The sequence below is a fragment of the Molossus molossus genome, unplaced genomic scaffold, assembly GCF_014108415.1.
Source record: "Molossus molossus isolate mMolMol1 unplaced genomic scaffold, mMolMol1.p scaffold_m16_p_12, whole genome shotgun sequence".
NCBI classification, from domain to species: Eukaryota; Metazoa; Chordata; class Mammalia; order Chiroptera; family Molossidae; genus Molossus; species Molossus molossus.
Window position 1 is genome coordinate 55863282 of NW_023425347.1, and position 15482 is coordinate 55878763.

Sequence of the window (15482 nt, forward strand, 5' to 3'; positions counted from 1 at the left end):
GTCAGGGCACATGCAGGAGGCAGCCTCTCTCTCTCTCTCTCTAAATCAACAAACATATCCTTGAGTGAGGATTAAAAAAAAAAAAAGTATAGTAATTGAATAAAGTGTGGAAATTCGAGAAAAAACACACATTTTTAAAAATCATCTGAGGGTTATTAAGAATATCCATCTTCCAGAGAAGATAGTCTATAAGCTAAAAAGCTTACAACCCCATTCTTTCTTTTCTCCCTATAAACAGGGATTATTATTTTAGAAGTGTAGTTATTGAGACTATAGACTGCATCGTCAGAAAACCTGCATTTGAATCCTGGCTCTGCCATTTTGTAACCGACCGACTTTACCTCTCTCAGCTTGTTTTCCTGGCTATAAAGTGGACGAAATAGTACCTCCCTCCCAGGGTTTCATGGCACATTAAATTGGATGCTGGTGTGACTGCAGTGTCTAGTACAACCCCTGAGACAGACAGACATTCAGGAGGTATCAGCTGTAACAATGCTTCCTGCACAGGAATGCGCTAACTCCACCCAACAGCGAGGTTCGTGACGGAAGTTTGTGTTTTCACCACTGTCTTCAGTATGACACCTCCTGGCACACAGGTGACTCCATAAATAACTTCTGAATGAATGAGTGCATATAACTGTTGGGAAAAGAACTGAAGTTAGAACCTAGAAGGACCTCCAGGAAAACATAGCTTTCTGAGTTCAAAAGACAAATAAAGGCGTGGATAGAAAATTCTTGCAAGTCAGTGTGAGTTCTACACAACCATATGCCAGTGGCTGGTTAGGTCTGGTTAAAGCCCAATGAACTAATTTGCAGAAAATGAGTGACTCTTGGTTGCAGCAATTGGGGGTAGAGCTAGGAGCCCTCCAAGGCATGTGGACCAGCTAAGCGGCTGGACCAGCTAAAGCTCGAAGCATTTTTTAAAGCAAATGAAGCATTTGATGGAATAAACTCAGGCAAAGAGATATTTAAGCATGGGGCCTTGACAGGATCTGCCCTGAAGTAATATCGCCTGGAACTAAAGAGATGATTAGTGAGCTTCTCATGGCCCTACAGGAAATCTTGCCTGGCACAGGAATGCAGAAATTCCCAGCCTTGTCTAAGAGCAGGTTCCCCACACTCCACCGCCTCCTAATGATGTCTGTAATGGGTTGCAGAGCTCACCGCCTGCCGAAGGCCTCACTGCCTTCCTCTGTGCGTCGTCCTCCCAAACAGGGGTTTGTCCTGTCTGCGGACCAACTTCCCCTGCAAGCTCAGTAGGGCTGACATGGTGGTGTGTGCATGTAAGCTCCCAGGAAACAGGCCCGAGAAAATGAAGGGCTGGCCCCTACCTCAGGTGGCTGCAGCTGGCTGGCAGGGAAGATGTGAGAATCCTTTGTTCCAGGGTCACAGTCTGTTTTCAAACAAGTACGTTTATATATTTAAAAAAAAATTTTTTTTTCTTTATTGATTTTAGAGAGAGGGAGAGATAGAAAAATTGATATGAGAGAGCATCAATTGGCCACCTCCTGCATGCCCCCCACTGGGGATTGGGTCCACAATCTGGGAATCAACCAGCGACCTCTTGGTGCACGGGTCAACACTCAACCACTGAGCCACACCAGCCGGGCTACATACTTCTTTAAAGCACCCATCACCTGTGCTCCTCACACAGCCATGGGCACTTGCAGAACACCCTGGGGCCTGTGCGTCTAGGCTGAACGCTGAACAGACAGGCACTCAGGGGAAGGGACACGAAGGCTGATGTGAGGGGCGGGAGCCAGAGCTGGAGCTGAAATGACTGGCTGCAAGGACCACTGAGTAGCGAGGCTGGCTCTCCGCCCCCCTGCGTGGCGCCACATGGCAAACTCCGCCCCTTCGAGCAGGCTTTGAAGAACCACGACAGACTATTCCATCTCTTTTGGACAGAATCCATAGCCATCATCTTGCAGGTTCCTTTCCCTAAAGGAAGCTAGTGTGGCTGGAGCACAGCCTGCTGGGCAGAACAGTGCAAGGTGAAGCCGGAGAGACAGGCAATGCTGGACCATTAGGGCCCAGGACTTCCTGGCTTGGCCATCACAGCCCTGGGTAACCATCATGAAAGTAGAATCCCTCTGTGCTTTGGACTGGCAACCTACAAAACTTTTCTCCACAGAAGGGAGACTGAACACTGCCTTTCCCTGAGAGTTAATGATCAGATTATAATCAGTGATGTTAAACCATTAGACATAAAGTACTTTATCTATTTTTAAGCATTACACACACACCACATACACACGATCAGTTTTAGAAAAAAATTCTCTCTATAGAATTCTAGTTCCTAGAATATTAAGGTGGGGGCAGATGTGAGAACATGTGCTACACAGGTTAGATCACTCTGAGGTCCCAGCTGCAGTTTCATTAGAGTGGCACCTTTGAAGAGAAAGATAATATAAGGGACACGTGTAATGTTAAATTGTTTAGTAGCCACATATATAAGAATTGGACACAATTAATTTAAATAATAGATGTCACACAATTCAATATGTGAAAAGTTATCACTTCAATGTGAAATCAATAAAAAAAATTATGACTGAGTTATTCAGTCCTTTCTTCCTGTTAAAGCCTCTGGCATGCAGCTTCTGCTGTACAATTACACTAACCGCATCGTGAACTGGCCTCATCTCAGGGGCCCAGCAGCCTCAGGGGGCTAGTGGAACCGTGTTGGACCAGGAAGCACTGGAGCTTCATGATGATCGTGGAGTTGGGTTGGGACTAGAGTGAAGCTCCTTCCCAGATCATACTACCCTCCCCTTGGGAATCAGAAGGGGCGGGGCAACAGAACTGCCTGCAGCAAGTGCTTCTGCGCTACAGGCTGAGAGGGTACCTCACACTTCACCCAGCTTCACACTTCACCCAGCTTCACACTTCACCCAGCTTCACACTTCACCCAGCTCACACTTCACCCAGCTTCACACTTCACCCAGCTCACACTTCACCCAGCTCACACTTTACCCAGCTTCACCCTTCACCCAGCTCACACTTCACCCAGCTTCACACTTCACCCAGCTCACACTTCACCCAGCTTCACACTTCACCCAGCTCACACTTCACCCAACTTCACCCTTCACCCAACTTCACCCTTCACCCAGCTCATACTTCACCCAGCTCCACTTCACCTAGCTCCACACTTCACCCAGCTTCACACTTCACCCAGCTCACACTTCACCCAGCTTCACACTTCACCCAGCTCACACTTCACCCAGCTCATACTTCACCCAACTTCACCCTTCACCCAACTTCACCCTTCACCCAGCTCATACTTCACCCAGCTCCACTTCACCTAGCTCCACACTTCACCCAGCTTCACACTTCACCCAGCTCACACTTCACCCAGCTTCACACTTCACCCAACTTCACCCTTCACCCAGCTCACACTTCACCCAGTTTCACCTTATCCAGCTTCACACTTCACCCAGCTCACACTTCACCCAGCTCACACTTCACCCAGCTCACACTTCACCCAGCTCACACTTCACCCAGCTCACACTTCACCCAGCTTCACACTTCACCCAGCTTCACCCTTCACCCAGCTTCACCCTTCACCCAGCTTCACCCTTCACCCAGCTCACACCTCACCCAGCTCACACTTCACCCAACTTCACCCTTCACCCAGCTCACACTTCACCCAGCTTCACACTTCACCCAGCTCACACTTCACCCAGCTCACACTTCACCCAACTTCACCCTTCACCCAGCTTCACTCTTCACCCAGCTCACCCTTCACCCAGCTCACACTTCACCCAGTTTCACCTTATCCAGCTTCACACTTCACCCAGCTCACACTTCACCCAGCTTCACACTTCACCCAGCTCACACTTCACCCAGTTTCACCTTATCCAGCTTCACACTTCACCCAGCTCACCCTTCACCCAGCTTCACACTTCACCCAGCTCACACTTCACCCAGTTTCACCTTATCCAGCTTCACACTTCACCCAGCTCACACTTCACCCAGCTTCACACTTCACCCAGCTCACACTTCACCCAGCTCACACTTCACCCAACTTCACCCTTCACCCAGCTTCACCCTTCACCCAGCTTCACCCTTCACCCAGCTCACCCTTCACCCAGCTCACACTTAACCCAGTTTCACCTTATCCAGCTTCACACTTCACCCAGCTCACACTTCACCCAGCTTCACACTTCACCCAGCTTCACACTTCACCCAGCTCACACTTCACCCAGCTTCACCCTTCACCCAACTTCACCCTTCACCCAACTTCACACTTCACCCAGCTCACACCTCACCCAGCTCACACTTCACCCAGCTTCACACTTCACCCAGTTTCACCTTATCCAGCTTCACACTTCACCCAGCTCACACTTCACCCAGCTTCACCCTTCACCCAACTTCACCCTTCACCCAACTTCACACTTCACCCAGCTCACACTTCACCCAGCTCACCCTTCACCCAGCTCACACTTCACCCAGTTTCACCTTATCCAGCTTCACACTTCACCCAGCTCACACTTCACCCAGCTTCACACTTCACCCAGCTTCACACTTCACCCAGCTCACACTTCACCCAGCTCACACTTCACCCAGCTTCACCCTTCACCCAACTTCACCCTTCACCCAGCTCACACCTCACCCAGCTCACACTTCACCCAGCTTCACACTTCACCCAGCTCACACTTCACCCAGCTTCACACTTCACCCAGCTCACACTTCACCCAGCTTCACACTTCACCCAGCTCACACTTCACCCAGCTCACACTTCACCCAGCTCACACTTCACCCAACTTCACCCTTCACCCAGCTTCACCCTTCACCCAGCTTCACACTTCACCCAGCTCACACTTCACCCAGCTCACACTTCACCCAGTTTCACCTTATCCAGCTTCACACTTCACCCAGCTCACACTTCACCCAGCTTCACACTTCACCCAGCTTCACACTTCACCCAGCTCACACTTCACCCAGCTTCACACTTCACCCAGCTCACACTTCACCCAGCTTCACACTTCACCCAGCTCACCCTTCACCTAGCTCACCCTTCACCCAGCTTCACCCTTCACCCAACTTCACACTTCACCCAGCTTCACACTTCACCCAGCTCACACTTCACCCAGCTTCACACTTCACCCAGCTTCACACTTCACCCAGCTCACACTTCACCCAACTTCACCCTTCACCCAGCTCACACTTCACCCAGCTTCACACTTCACCCAGCTTCACACTTCACCCAGCTTCACACTTCACCCAGCTCACACTTCACCCAACTTCACACTTCACCCAGCTCACACTTCACCCAGCTCACACTTCACCCAACTTCACCCTTCACCCAGCTCATACTTCACCCAGCTCCACTTCACCTAGCTCCACACTTCACCCAGCTTCACACTTCACCCAGCTCACACTTCACCCAACTTCACACTTCACCCAGCTCACCCTTCACCCAGCTTCACACTTCACCCAGCTCACACTTCACCCAGCTTCACACTTCACCCAGCTTCACACTTCACCCAGCTCACACTTCACCCAGCTTCTCCCTTCACCCAACTTCACACTTCACCCAGCTTCACACTTTATCCAGCCCTCTGACAACCCTTTAGAGTCGACATCACTTCCCCAGAGGAGGTCTGAAGTTCCAAGTGCTTTTGTTGTTGATAGTGGCAGGACAATGTCAGTCCTTTAAGGAAAATGATGCTATCAATAATAGGAAGGTATGAGTGAGGCCCAACCCTGCAGAAATGGGGCTGTATTAAACACCCTGTGGCTACCCCAGCAAGTTCACCAGTTTTGTAAATGAAACAAAGAGGGATGAGCTGTCAGAGACTTCGGTCCCAGGAGGACTGTCCTTCAGCTCGCCGAGTACCGAGGCTCCTGCTGCAGCCCCCGACCCATCCCCTTTGCCCACTGCCATGCTCCCAATACACACAATTCGTTGCAGGAGGAAAGGACTCAGCCGCCGCATTCGGACTAGCTGTGGACTAAGCTGCAAGCTAAGGCCAGTCAGTACCATTCCAATAGACCCTTTATGTGCCATGGACAAATCAAGTAGCAGAGAAGGAGAACAAGAGAAAGCAACCACCCCTGAACTAGAGAGCCTGGTCACAGCCCCCTGCTGGTCAAGGTCTCATGGAGGAGGTGGGCTAAGGGGCCGAGCCCAGCATGTATCATCTTGTGACTACGCAGGCAGCAGGCCTATGGCACAACACAGGTGCGGCCCATAGGTGTGTTTCTCAGCCAGGAAAACATCGGAGGTGATACCAATGCTTCCACTGCACAGGTGAGCGAAGGAAGCTCAGAGACAGTAATGCCAGAGCTCACGCTCATGAGGACCATGCTGTGCACATCCCTACTACGCGTGAAACTCCAAGGTCGTGAAGAAAGCCAGCTCTCCGTTTAGAAAAGCAAGCCAGGGCAAAAGGCCCCCAAATCAGGGCTGTCAGCACAGAGAACTATTTGCAGTTGGAAGCAGGCCTCAGTATTTTTTTAAAGTAGTAGGCTCCCTCCCTTTCTGCTACCTAGGGGTACAATTTCCAGTCCTTTCTCCAAAAGAAACATTTGGCTTTCTATAGAGAACCTCTGAGACCTCATGTGACTGAAAATGGAAGAAGGGAAAGAGCCCTCATCACACCCCACCGGAGGACCCCCTGGGGAAGCTGAGGTTGGGCCCCTGTGGATCCATTTACTTTAGGAGGCACTTGATTCTGAAGCATTTGTTTCAGAAATTACCCCCATGCCCCATCAATAGTGGCTTTCAACGGGTCTTCCCTGGTGGTCTTGTCTCTTTTAAATTTCATTTCCTGTTGGAAAGGCCACTGTTTAGTGCCACTGACCCGACTGGGTTAACAGCAAACCAGGACCTGAGTGAGGCTGGGGAGCCAGGGTAGGATTGATGGGTGCAACAGAGTAGCCAAGAGAAAGATATTAAAGAATATCACACGATGAGTTTTATTTTACTGCTTCAGCATGTAACTGCCCCCCCAGGAACAGGAGCTATAAATGCAAGGCAGACAGTGTTATCAGCTGCCATGCTGAATTTGGCCTGAGGCCTTGGTGGGAACCTTGGCACCGCATTCACCCGCTGTGCCCACAGCCAAGTCCTTTAACTGGCATGAGCCCGTCCCCTCTCTGTTCTCCTGCCCAGGGCGACGTGAGCTCCAGTGAAGCGTGCAGCAGGCTTAGCAAGTGCACTACACCTGGCAGGTATCCCCACGCGGTAGCTGTGAACTGGCACAGATGGTATTCAACCCATACAACTTAACACCAGGTTGTCTACTACACACCAGACATTGTGCAATACGAGCACGCCCACAGATAAGACAGCCCTGACTTGAAAGAGGCAGGCACAAAGCAGACCATTTCAATACAGCGCAGTCAAGACTCCGCTCAACACAGACATAAAGAGATATGGTACCCACACGTGAAATATTCTGGGGGCCCTGTTGACAGCATGGTCAGTGGGGTGGAAGGAATTCCCTGCCTGTCTCTCCTTCAGAATGTAAGGTCCACCAAGCACTGCCTGTCTTGCTCAGCTCTATGCCCAGCAGGCGCACTGCGGGGAAAGGACGTGAGTGGGTGTCTAAGGCCATGCTGACCTAAAGAAGGAGTTGGCGAAGCGTAGAACGGGGTTCAAGATATGCTGTCAGAAGAAACTGCGTGAACAAAGGCATGCCCCTAAAGATATATTTAGGAAATTAGGAGGCAGGTCGTTGAGACAAATGGAACACAACATATGGCGTGTAGGTGAGGGGACAGGAGTCGACAGGGGCAAGCCCGTGGACAATCTTGTTCACCAGGCTAAGTGTGGTGCTGCATGGGTGAGCACTCACCTGTAAGGCCAGCTGCGGATGCGTGCTGAGTCCACAGGCCCTGAAGTCCCTCCTCCAAGCCTAAAATGCGCCTTTCTCGCGGGCCTGCCAAAGCACCTATGTTTGTATTTTTTATTATCAAGCCCAAAGTAATAACCACATTAACCAAAACCAGCTGTTACTTCTTATTCTCCAATTAGTTTATCAGATTTACTAGCCAGATCAATTTTCACAGCAACCATATGAGGCAACGTTTACTTTCTCATCCGACAAATGGGCAGACCAAGCACGGCGAGGAGGAGTGGCTAGCCCAGTCACGCAGGACGCCGGTCGTCGGGCAGGATGTGAACGCAGCCGCCTTGGCTCCAGAGTCCGTTCTCTTCACCACCGTATTATTTCAAATTTATCTTCCAGTTCACCATTTCTCTCCTTCGTTGAATGCACCTGTTGTTTAGCCCATTTGATGAATTTTTAATGTCTATTTTTGCCCTGGCCAGTTAGAGCGTCTGCCCGCCTACCAGAGCGTCCTGAGTTCGGTTCCTGCTAAGGGCACGTACCTCGGTTGCAGTTCGTATGGGCGGCAACCACTTGATGTGTCTCTCTCACATCAATGTTTCTCTCTCTTTCTCTCTCTCTTCCCTGCTCTATCTGAAGATGATAAAAAAAAAAAGTTAAAAATAAATAAATAAAATGTCTACTTTTCTGTCATATTATCCTGTACTTGCCCTGTAGTTTCTATTCCTCTTTCATCGTGAACCCCTTTCTAACAACAGCTCTACTCTCAGATGCTCCATTGCCTTTAGTTTCTAGCATAGGAAACTGTCCACGTGTCCTAACTGCTGACTCTCGCGAAGGGTGGCACTGTGATATTTAAAAGGAACTTAACATCAGCAGGAGCTTGCTGCTGTTGTTTCGAGTTTTCAAATTTTGTTTTTGGTGGAAGATCCCCATGCACTGGGATGTTGAGATACTTTCATGACTTGCTTTTAGGTTGTCCCCTGTCACTACCTCATAGTTTCATTAATTCCACACCAAGTTTTTACATGATCTTAGCTTGTGGCTTGCACACTACAGGAGAAGGACCCAACCCCGTACCCATGCTCGGCGTAGGCTTGGTTTGGATTTCTCCGGGGCGATCCCAGGGAGCCAGGGTGGTTGACAGACTTCCATCCCAGAACCTCAGCAGAAACGTCCTCATTTCATGCTCCGGCCAGTCATTCCTCACTGACGGCTAGCTATGCAGGAGGTTGTTTGCTATGGCCTCAGCTCTCAGCCCCGTGGGTACTGAAACTTTAGCCCGTAAGAACCATGCATACTTCCCATGTTTTCATAGGACCTTCTGTTTAACTCCTTCTCGCGGATCGCTGCTCCATCACTGCGCTTGCTCTTCGTGTCTGGCACCTGGGGACTCCTGCTTTTTGCACACCCGTCTGGAAATGGATTCCCCCCACTGTATATTTCCACCAGCATTTCTCTGTGATTAGATAATTGTCCCTTGACAGCCCAGTCTATCACTCTCACCAGAAGGTTATAAGTAAGCATTGAGATATCAGTCTTTCCCTTGTGGAGGACAGAGACCTTTGTATGATTCATCTTTCGATCCTGATTCTTCAGACAGTGCCCAGACCCGAGTAGGAAGCACTGAAGATGTGATCAATGAATGAATAGATTAATCAGCTTTCTCTTTTATTCTAAGTGGGGATGAAAGACCACACACTCATTATCTTCTAGAGAAAGAATACACCACAAATCCCTGGAAAGAGCCTGTTGAACAAACCACAAAGTTTGAGGCCTGCCTGAGTTCAGCCCTTTGGCCAGTGGGTTCATGACCACTGACACTTAGTGCCAACTCCGCGTAGGTGTAGTAGAAACACAAAGGCTGCAGGCCAGGTCCCTCGCGGGTGCTCTGCTGCCCTCCAGCATGCACTGATGTGTGCTGTGCAGTCAAGTCGTCTTTCTGGTTGGCCAATCAGGTTCAGACTCTCGAGAGCACTGGGCACAGTGCTGACAGAGTGGGCAATGAGTTAATGTTTAGTGTCTTTAGAAACCATTTGTAAACACTGGTTGAACACCGACTGCCTCCTAGGCATGGTGCTTGGTGCTGGAGATGGAGAGGAATAACATGCAGTCCCTATTCTAATCCTTCATTAGAAAAAGAATGCCCAGATCGAATTTAGCAACAACTCATCCTTTGGTTTAAGGTGAAGAGACATCTCCTCTCATCCCATCACCCTAAAATACCTAAAAATATATAACCAGCAAAATAACTTCGCCTATTACTGTTTTGTAACATTCTCTCCCCTCAGGAAAATACAACTCCCAGTGAACAGATAAAAGAGAGCCGATCATCAAAGGCGATTCTGGACCATGACTTTCGAGCTCCTTTTATCATGAGAATCCCCGAACCTAGAATCATGCCTGAACTCCAGCGGAAACTTAGTAATGTCTCTGCACACATAGATGTGGATGTGGCCCCTCCTCTCTATGTCCTCACATGTCGTGTGACTCATCATTCCACACACACGTATTGAGGATTTCCTATGAACAGCCGTCTGTGTGAGATTTTGTGATGGAAATTAAGAACAAGACAGATATTTTACCTACTGGGATTTTCAGGGTTGAGGGCGAGATGTCTAGGTGTGTCAATCGCCGTGACACAACATGGAAAATGCAACCAGGAGAACAGAGAAAGGGCTATGGGAGTTCCAAAGCACAGGGATTAGGTAAGACTAGGGCTAATATAAATTTACGCTCAAACTTGAAGGAGACGTAATGTGCAGCCTTGTAGAAGGGAGAGGACGGGCATTGGCGAGGAAGGAAAGGCAATTCAGGTGGAAAGAATGGCTGAGACAAAAGCAGAGGGGCAGAAAAGCACAGGCTGTATAGAAAGAAATACAAAGTTGGCTGGAAATGCATAAAGGGGACTAACGAGAAGTAAGGCTGGAAAGGTAACGTGAGCCAGTTGCAGGGGCTTCAGATGTGTCCTGATTTATCATTCTGGTAGTAGGTCCTCTACAGAGTAGCTAGGGCTTGGCACGCGGTGAGGCTTAAGTAACACTGTAACAATCTCCTAGTAGGACCCTGCACCCCACACGCTCGGAGGAAGCTGCCAGTTGTGTGCACTGGCAAATTACCACCTTCCACATGCTCTGCCCTGACCCGCAAGCAGTGCAAATAGTCACTCTACAAGGTCACCCAGCAAATGGCTCTGATCAATCCGGGCTCAGGCGGAATCAAATCCCCTAAATAAGACCCACTAGATGCCGTGTCAGGAGGGTCAGAAACAACCCTATTTCACATCTTGAAGCACTTTCACCATGTGGAACATTTTAGGGGAAGAAGGGAAAGGAAAGAGAGAGAGAGACAGAGACAGAGGAGAGGGAGGGTGGGAGGGAGGGAGAGGGGGAGAGAGAGAGAGAGAGAACGAGAACCTCTCCAGAAATAATAGAATTCCAGGTCATTAAATGTTAAATGATCACAAAGCAAGCAGGGAATGTATTTTGGTCCCCACGTCTTTCTAGTGATCTAAAAAGCAGTTGATTCCAAAGTAGGCCGTGCCAGGGTTCAAAATGGAGTCTCACGCCCCCGTCCTCCAGCTCCCCGGTGTGTCCCCACTGGGTCCCCACTGGTACCTCTGTCCAGCTCGCTCGAAATGTTCCACGATGAGGTAGGCACTAACTCAGCAGTGACGGACAACTCTGTTTCTGAAAAGAAAAAGAAGGGAGGGGAGAGAGACAGGGGCAGCATTAACCACAGGAACTTATGGGCTGTTAGAAGCATTACAGGAGATTTGCAAAAGCCCTGTCTCCTGAGAGCGACGGCGGCCATTCCACAGCTTATTCACGAGTGACAGCGGCTCCCCTCGCCTGGCGGAGGTGCCTGCTTCACGGAGGCTATCCAGATGGACACTCTGTAGGCCACATCTGAAGTTTTTTTTTTCTCTGAAGCACAGGCTTAAAAATTAAAATACAAATATTTCATTAATGAGCCCGGCTGGTGTGGCTCAATGGTTGAGCGTCAATCCATGCACCAAGAGGTCACTGGTTCGATTCCCAGTCAGGGCACAAGCCCAGGTTGTGGGCCTGATTCCCAGTGCAGGGCATGCAGGAGGCAGCCAGTCGATGTTCTCTCTCATCGATCTTTCTATCTCTCTCTCCCTCTCTTTTCTTCTCTCTCTAATAATCAATAAAGAAAAAAAAAGTTTTTTAAGTTTCATTAATGAAAAACCAAGCCTGCAGAAATCACTAGCCATTATGAAACATAAACTCTTCCATTTCTTGTTAGAAGACCAGTCTTAGATGATTATATTCAAGAGTTTTCCCATGAAAAATAAGAAAGAACAGTATTGCTTTTGCTGCTGATTTCATTTGTGTTTGTGAATTGATAGCATCTATATTCATAGAGAAACCTGTTTCTCTATATTGAAACTTCTAATCAAGACAAATGAAAATATTTGAATACGAAGAATCATCTGTGGTTAAATAAACTTAAAAGATAATTTTCAAAGCCACCATAAACTAAAACCAATATGCAAATAAACAATCTAAAGGATATAATATACTATGAAGATTTAAAAACTCCTCACTAATATACTATAATAATATAAATGATCATTTTGTTGTTTTTGAAAATTTAAGCCTTATACTATCCTACTAGCACATTTTCATAGGATTACACTAATCTCCCTTTAGGTGGTGTCTACACACACACACACACACATACAATATTATACAACTTAAGTGCTGTGCAGGATCTCAGAGAGCCCAGAGCCTGGGTCATTAGATATATGGTACCCACGCTTAGATTCCCCTTCCTTCAATCTGGTGCAGATATCATTAATTAATTATGGCCCTTTTGTCTAGTAAACCTGGAATATGCCTTAGAGTCTTTTCAACACAGTCCTCTAGGTAATCACTAAAAATGGATCTGAGTTGGAACGCAGGGTGCATTTTAGTAAGTGGAGGAATTGGGATTCAAATCCAGTTTTGTCTGACCACCACTCATACAATTCCCAGCAGCCCATGCTGCCTCGTCCTCAGGCCTGTGAAACCCACACTGTTTCGTCTCACCTCTGTCCCGCTTCACCTTTTCACCTAGATAAGCACACTTCCACATTTCCTTATTTGCTGATGGGGACTGTCTGCCATATGGCCATAGACGCCACACGCCACTGTCAGTGAGCTTTGCCAAGGACAGGATGTTTACCTGCCGAGACCTTGCGGGGGCCCACTTGTAGTTTGTCTACTGGGTCCTCAATCAACCTGCCACGCACAGCAGACAAAAGGGCTGTTTGGCTTGTACATACTCCCTTGGCTGGCCTCTTTCCCTGTCCAGGTGGGAAAGAAAGTAGAGACCACACATACCCTCCCCATCTCAAATGGCCCCTGACACCTCCTACATCCTGAGCCCTCGCCCCCCTAAAAAGCATAATTTCTTTTAAGGGGACCTGAAGTCAGACTGGCAGTATGACAGGGATCTTAAAGCACATAAAATTCCAAAATATGAAACCAAAAAGAAAAATGTACCAAATAAGGAAATTCCTACACACAAACACAGAAGGCAGTGCTTCTGCTCTCAACCCCCCCGTCCTGGGGCGGGCACTCCGTGCAGGTGATTTCACCAGGAGGCGCTCATGTCCCCACTGCAGGGCGCTTGGAGCAAGGCCCTAGCCACAGGTCCACTCTGCCCCCCCGCACCCTCGCCGCTGCCACCCCCTTTGGCTCTTTGAAGAAAAGCCCCTTGTTCACAGTAGCACTGGCCACTGCGGCTGGCCTTAGAAAAAGGTTCATCGGGCACTCCAACACCCGGAGTTCGGGGAGCTGGGGAGCCCCAGCACTGGGGCCAAGGCGGCATTTCAGGCCTGAACGCTCAGGGTGGGAAGTGGTGGGATGCAGACAGATCTTGACAACATTTACATTCGATATTTTCATAGCTTCATCTTACTGCTGCTCACCGTTCAATTGCCGGCCATAGAGGTTTCATTTTGCAGTACTAATTTTACAGAAAGTTAGTTGTATGTCACTTGGTTTTTCTAACCAGAGTTTGAATTGCTGATTAAAGATAATTTAGGACTGATGACAAACGAAGAGATTCTTGGCACTGTGAACAGTGAAACTGTCCCCACGTGTCCCTGGACAATAATCACCACTCAGTGCGTGGGCTACAGCAGAGATCACTGCAATTCACAAGCTCATTAAAGGGACTGTGATGATTCCGAGGAATGTTGTTCTCGGCCTCAAGCTCGGTTCCTTTCGATAACCACATGTTCGGCTTCTCAGATACAACGATAATAAAAACAGATAAAATGTTTAAAAACATGAATAATCTCCCTCTGAAAAATATTATCTTGAGGCCACATTTTTTTTGAAAGGTTGATTATTTTCTGCGAAAAGTTTAGTATTAGTCATTCCCCTCACAAAAATAATGTCTAATAAGGTCTCCCCACCCCTCACCCCCCCAACCCCCGCCAAAAGGAAAGTTGAACTTTAAGTGAGAAAATCTGAGCACATCTCAACTTGACCTCCATTAATTCCAGGGTCCGCAGCCGCGTCAGAGAGAGAGGACCCCCGGTCTTGACCCTGTAGTGTCTCCACAGATGGATTCAGCTCCTCTCCAGTCCTCACCATGGCTAAAGGATGGACTATTTAATACCAGACCAGTGGGCTCTCTTTGTGTGCAATTATTGTGGTAACAGCAAATGAGTATGTGTCAATTAGGACACAGTACGATATTTAATGGAAACAGACACCTAGATTAAAATACTAAATTCTGCCATTGACTAATTCTGTGACCATGAGAAAGTTGCTTTTCTATAAGACGGGGACAATACAGGCATCTCACAGGACTGCAGTTAAGGATTAAATTAGATAATGGACGAAAAGGGACCTGTCCAGTGCCCAGCACAGAATGGACACTCAGAGTCTTTCCTGCCTCCCGTCTAGTACGGCAGGTCGCAGCCATCCCGAGTCTACGAGGACACACTCCGGTTAGCTGCTACGTGACTGTCTGGGTCTGAAGGAACACACAGGCCATGCTTTGAGAAAGATTCTATTTCACATGCCTTACTAATCCAAAGCAATCTTTTCATTTTGTGAGGTTTTCCTGAATTGGTCACCAGTTCTCTAAGAACATAAGTGTTTTATGTGGTTTGATCCAATTTGGGCAAATCGAGCATGTTTTAGAAAACTCCAGCTCTTATCTTTCCTGACCTCTGGGGGAGGGCAAACCATTCTTCTCCCGATTTGATCAATAGGCGCTATTATCTCTGCAGTTTCACTGACGATTGACTTTTTGGCACCGACTCTGCGAACCATACGGTTTTGGTATTCAGGCCTGAACAGTGGGAGTGTTATTTGGAGGGAAGGGTGGGGGGACGCCTTGAATCCTCCTCATTGATAAAAGCTTGTGCTTTCCAAAAGGGTTCCTGGTTCATCTCAGCCGTTGGCAGGTAAAGCCCCAACACTCACAGGATGTAGAAGCTCTTCCAAAGAGCACCCCGCCACGCCACATCCTGTGTCCGATCCAGTGACACGTGAGGTTACGTGGGCACAGACCAGCGTACTCATGACAGAAGCATCCAACCCAGCAGTCACAAAGCAGAGGGAAGGAACGGGGGCTACCCCAGTGCCTTTCCTTAAACGAGGCAGAGCCATTAATGTGTTGAAGAAAGAAATTTTTAAAAAATATATCAAAACTTGTGGT

General features: G+C 48.4%; 1 protein-coding gene across 2 annotated transcripts in view; it reads right to left on the reverse strand.

The window, feature by feature from the left end:
• The window catches only part of ROR1 (receptor tyrosine kinase like orphan receptor 1), a 378939-nt gene that overhangs the window by 148417 nt on the left and 215040 nt on the right, over positions 1–15482 (reverse strand). Inside the window, exon 2 of one of the 2 annotated variants that reach the window (XM_036256134.1) lies at positions 11414–11485. In XM_036256134.1, coding sequence (XP_036112027.1) covers positions 11414–11485 — 72 coding nt within the window. Of the gene's footprint in view, positions 1–11413; positions 11610–15482 lie in introns of those variants that run through there. The other variant, XM_036256133.1, reaches the window with a different exon arrangement.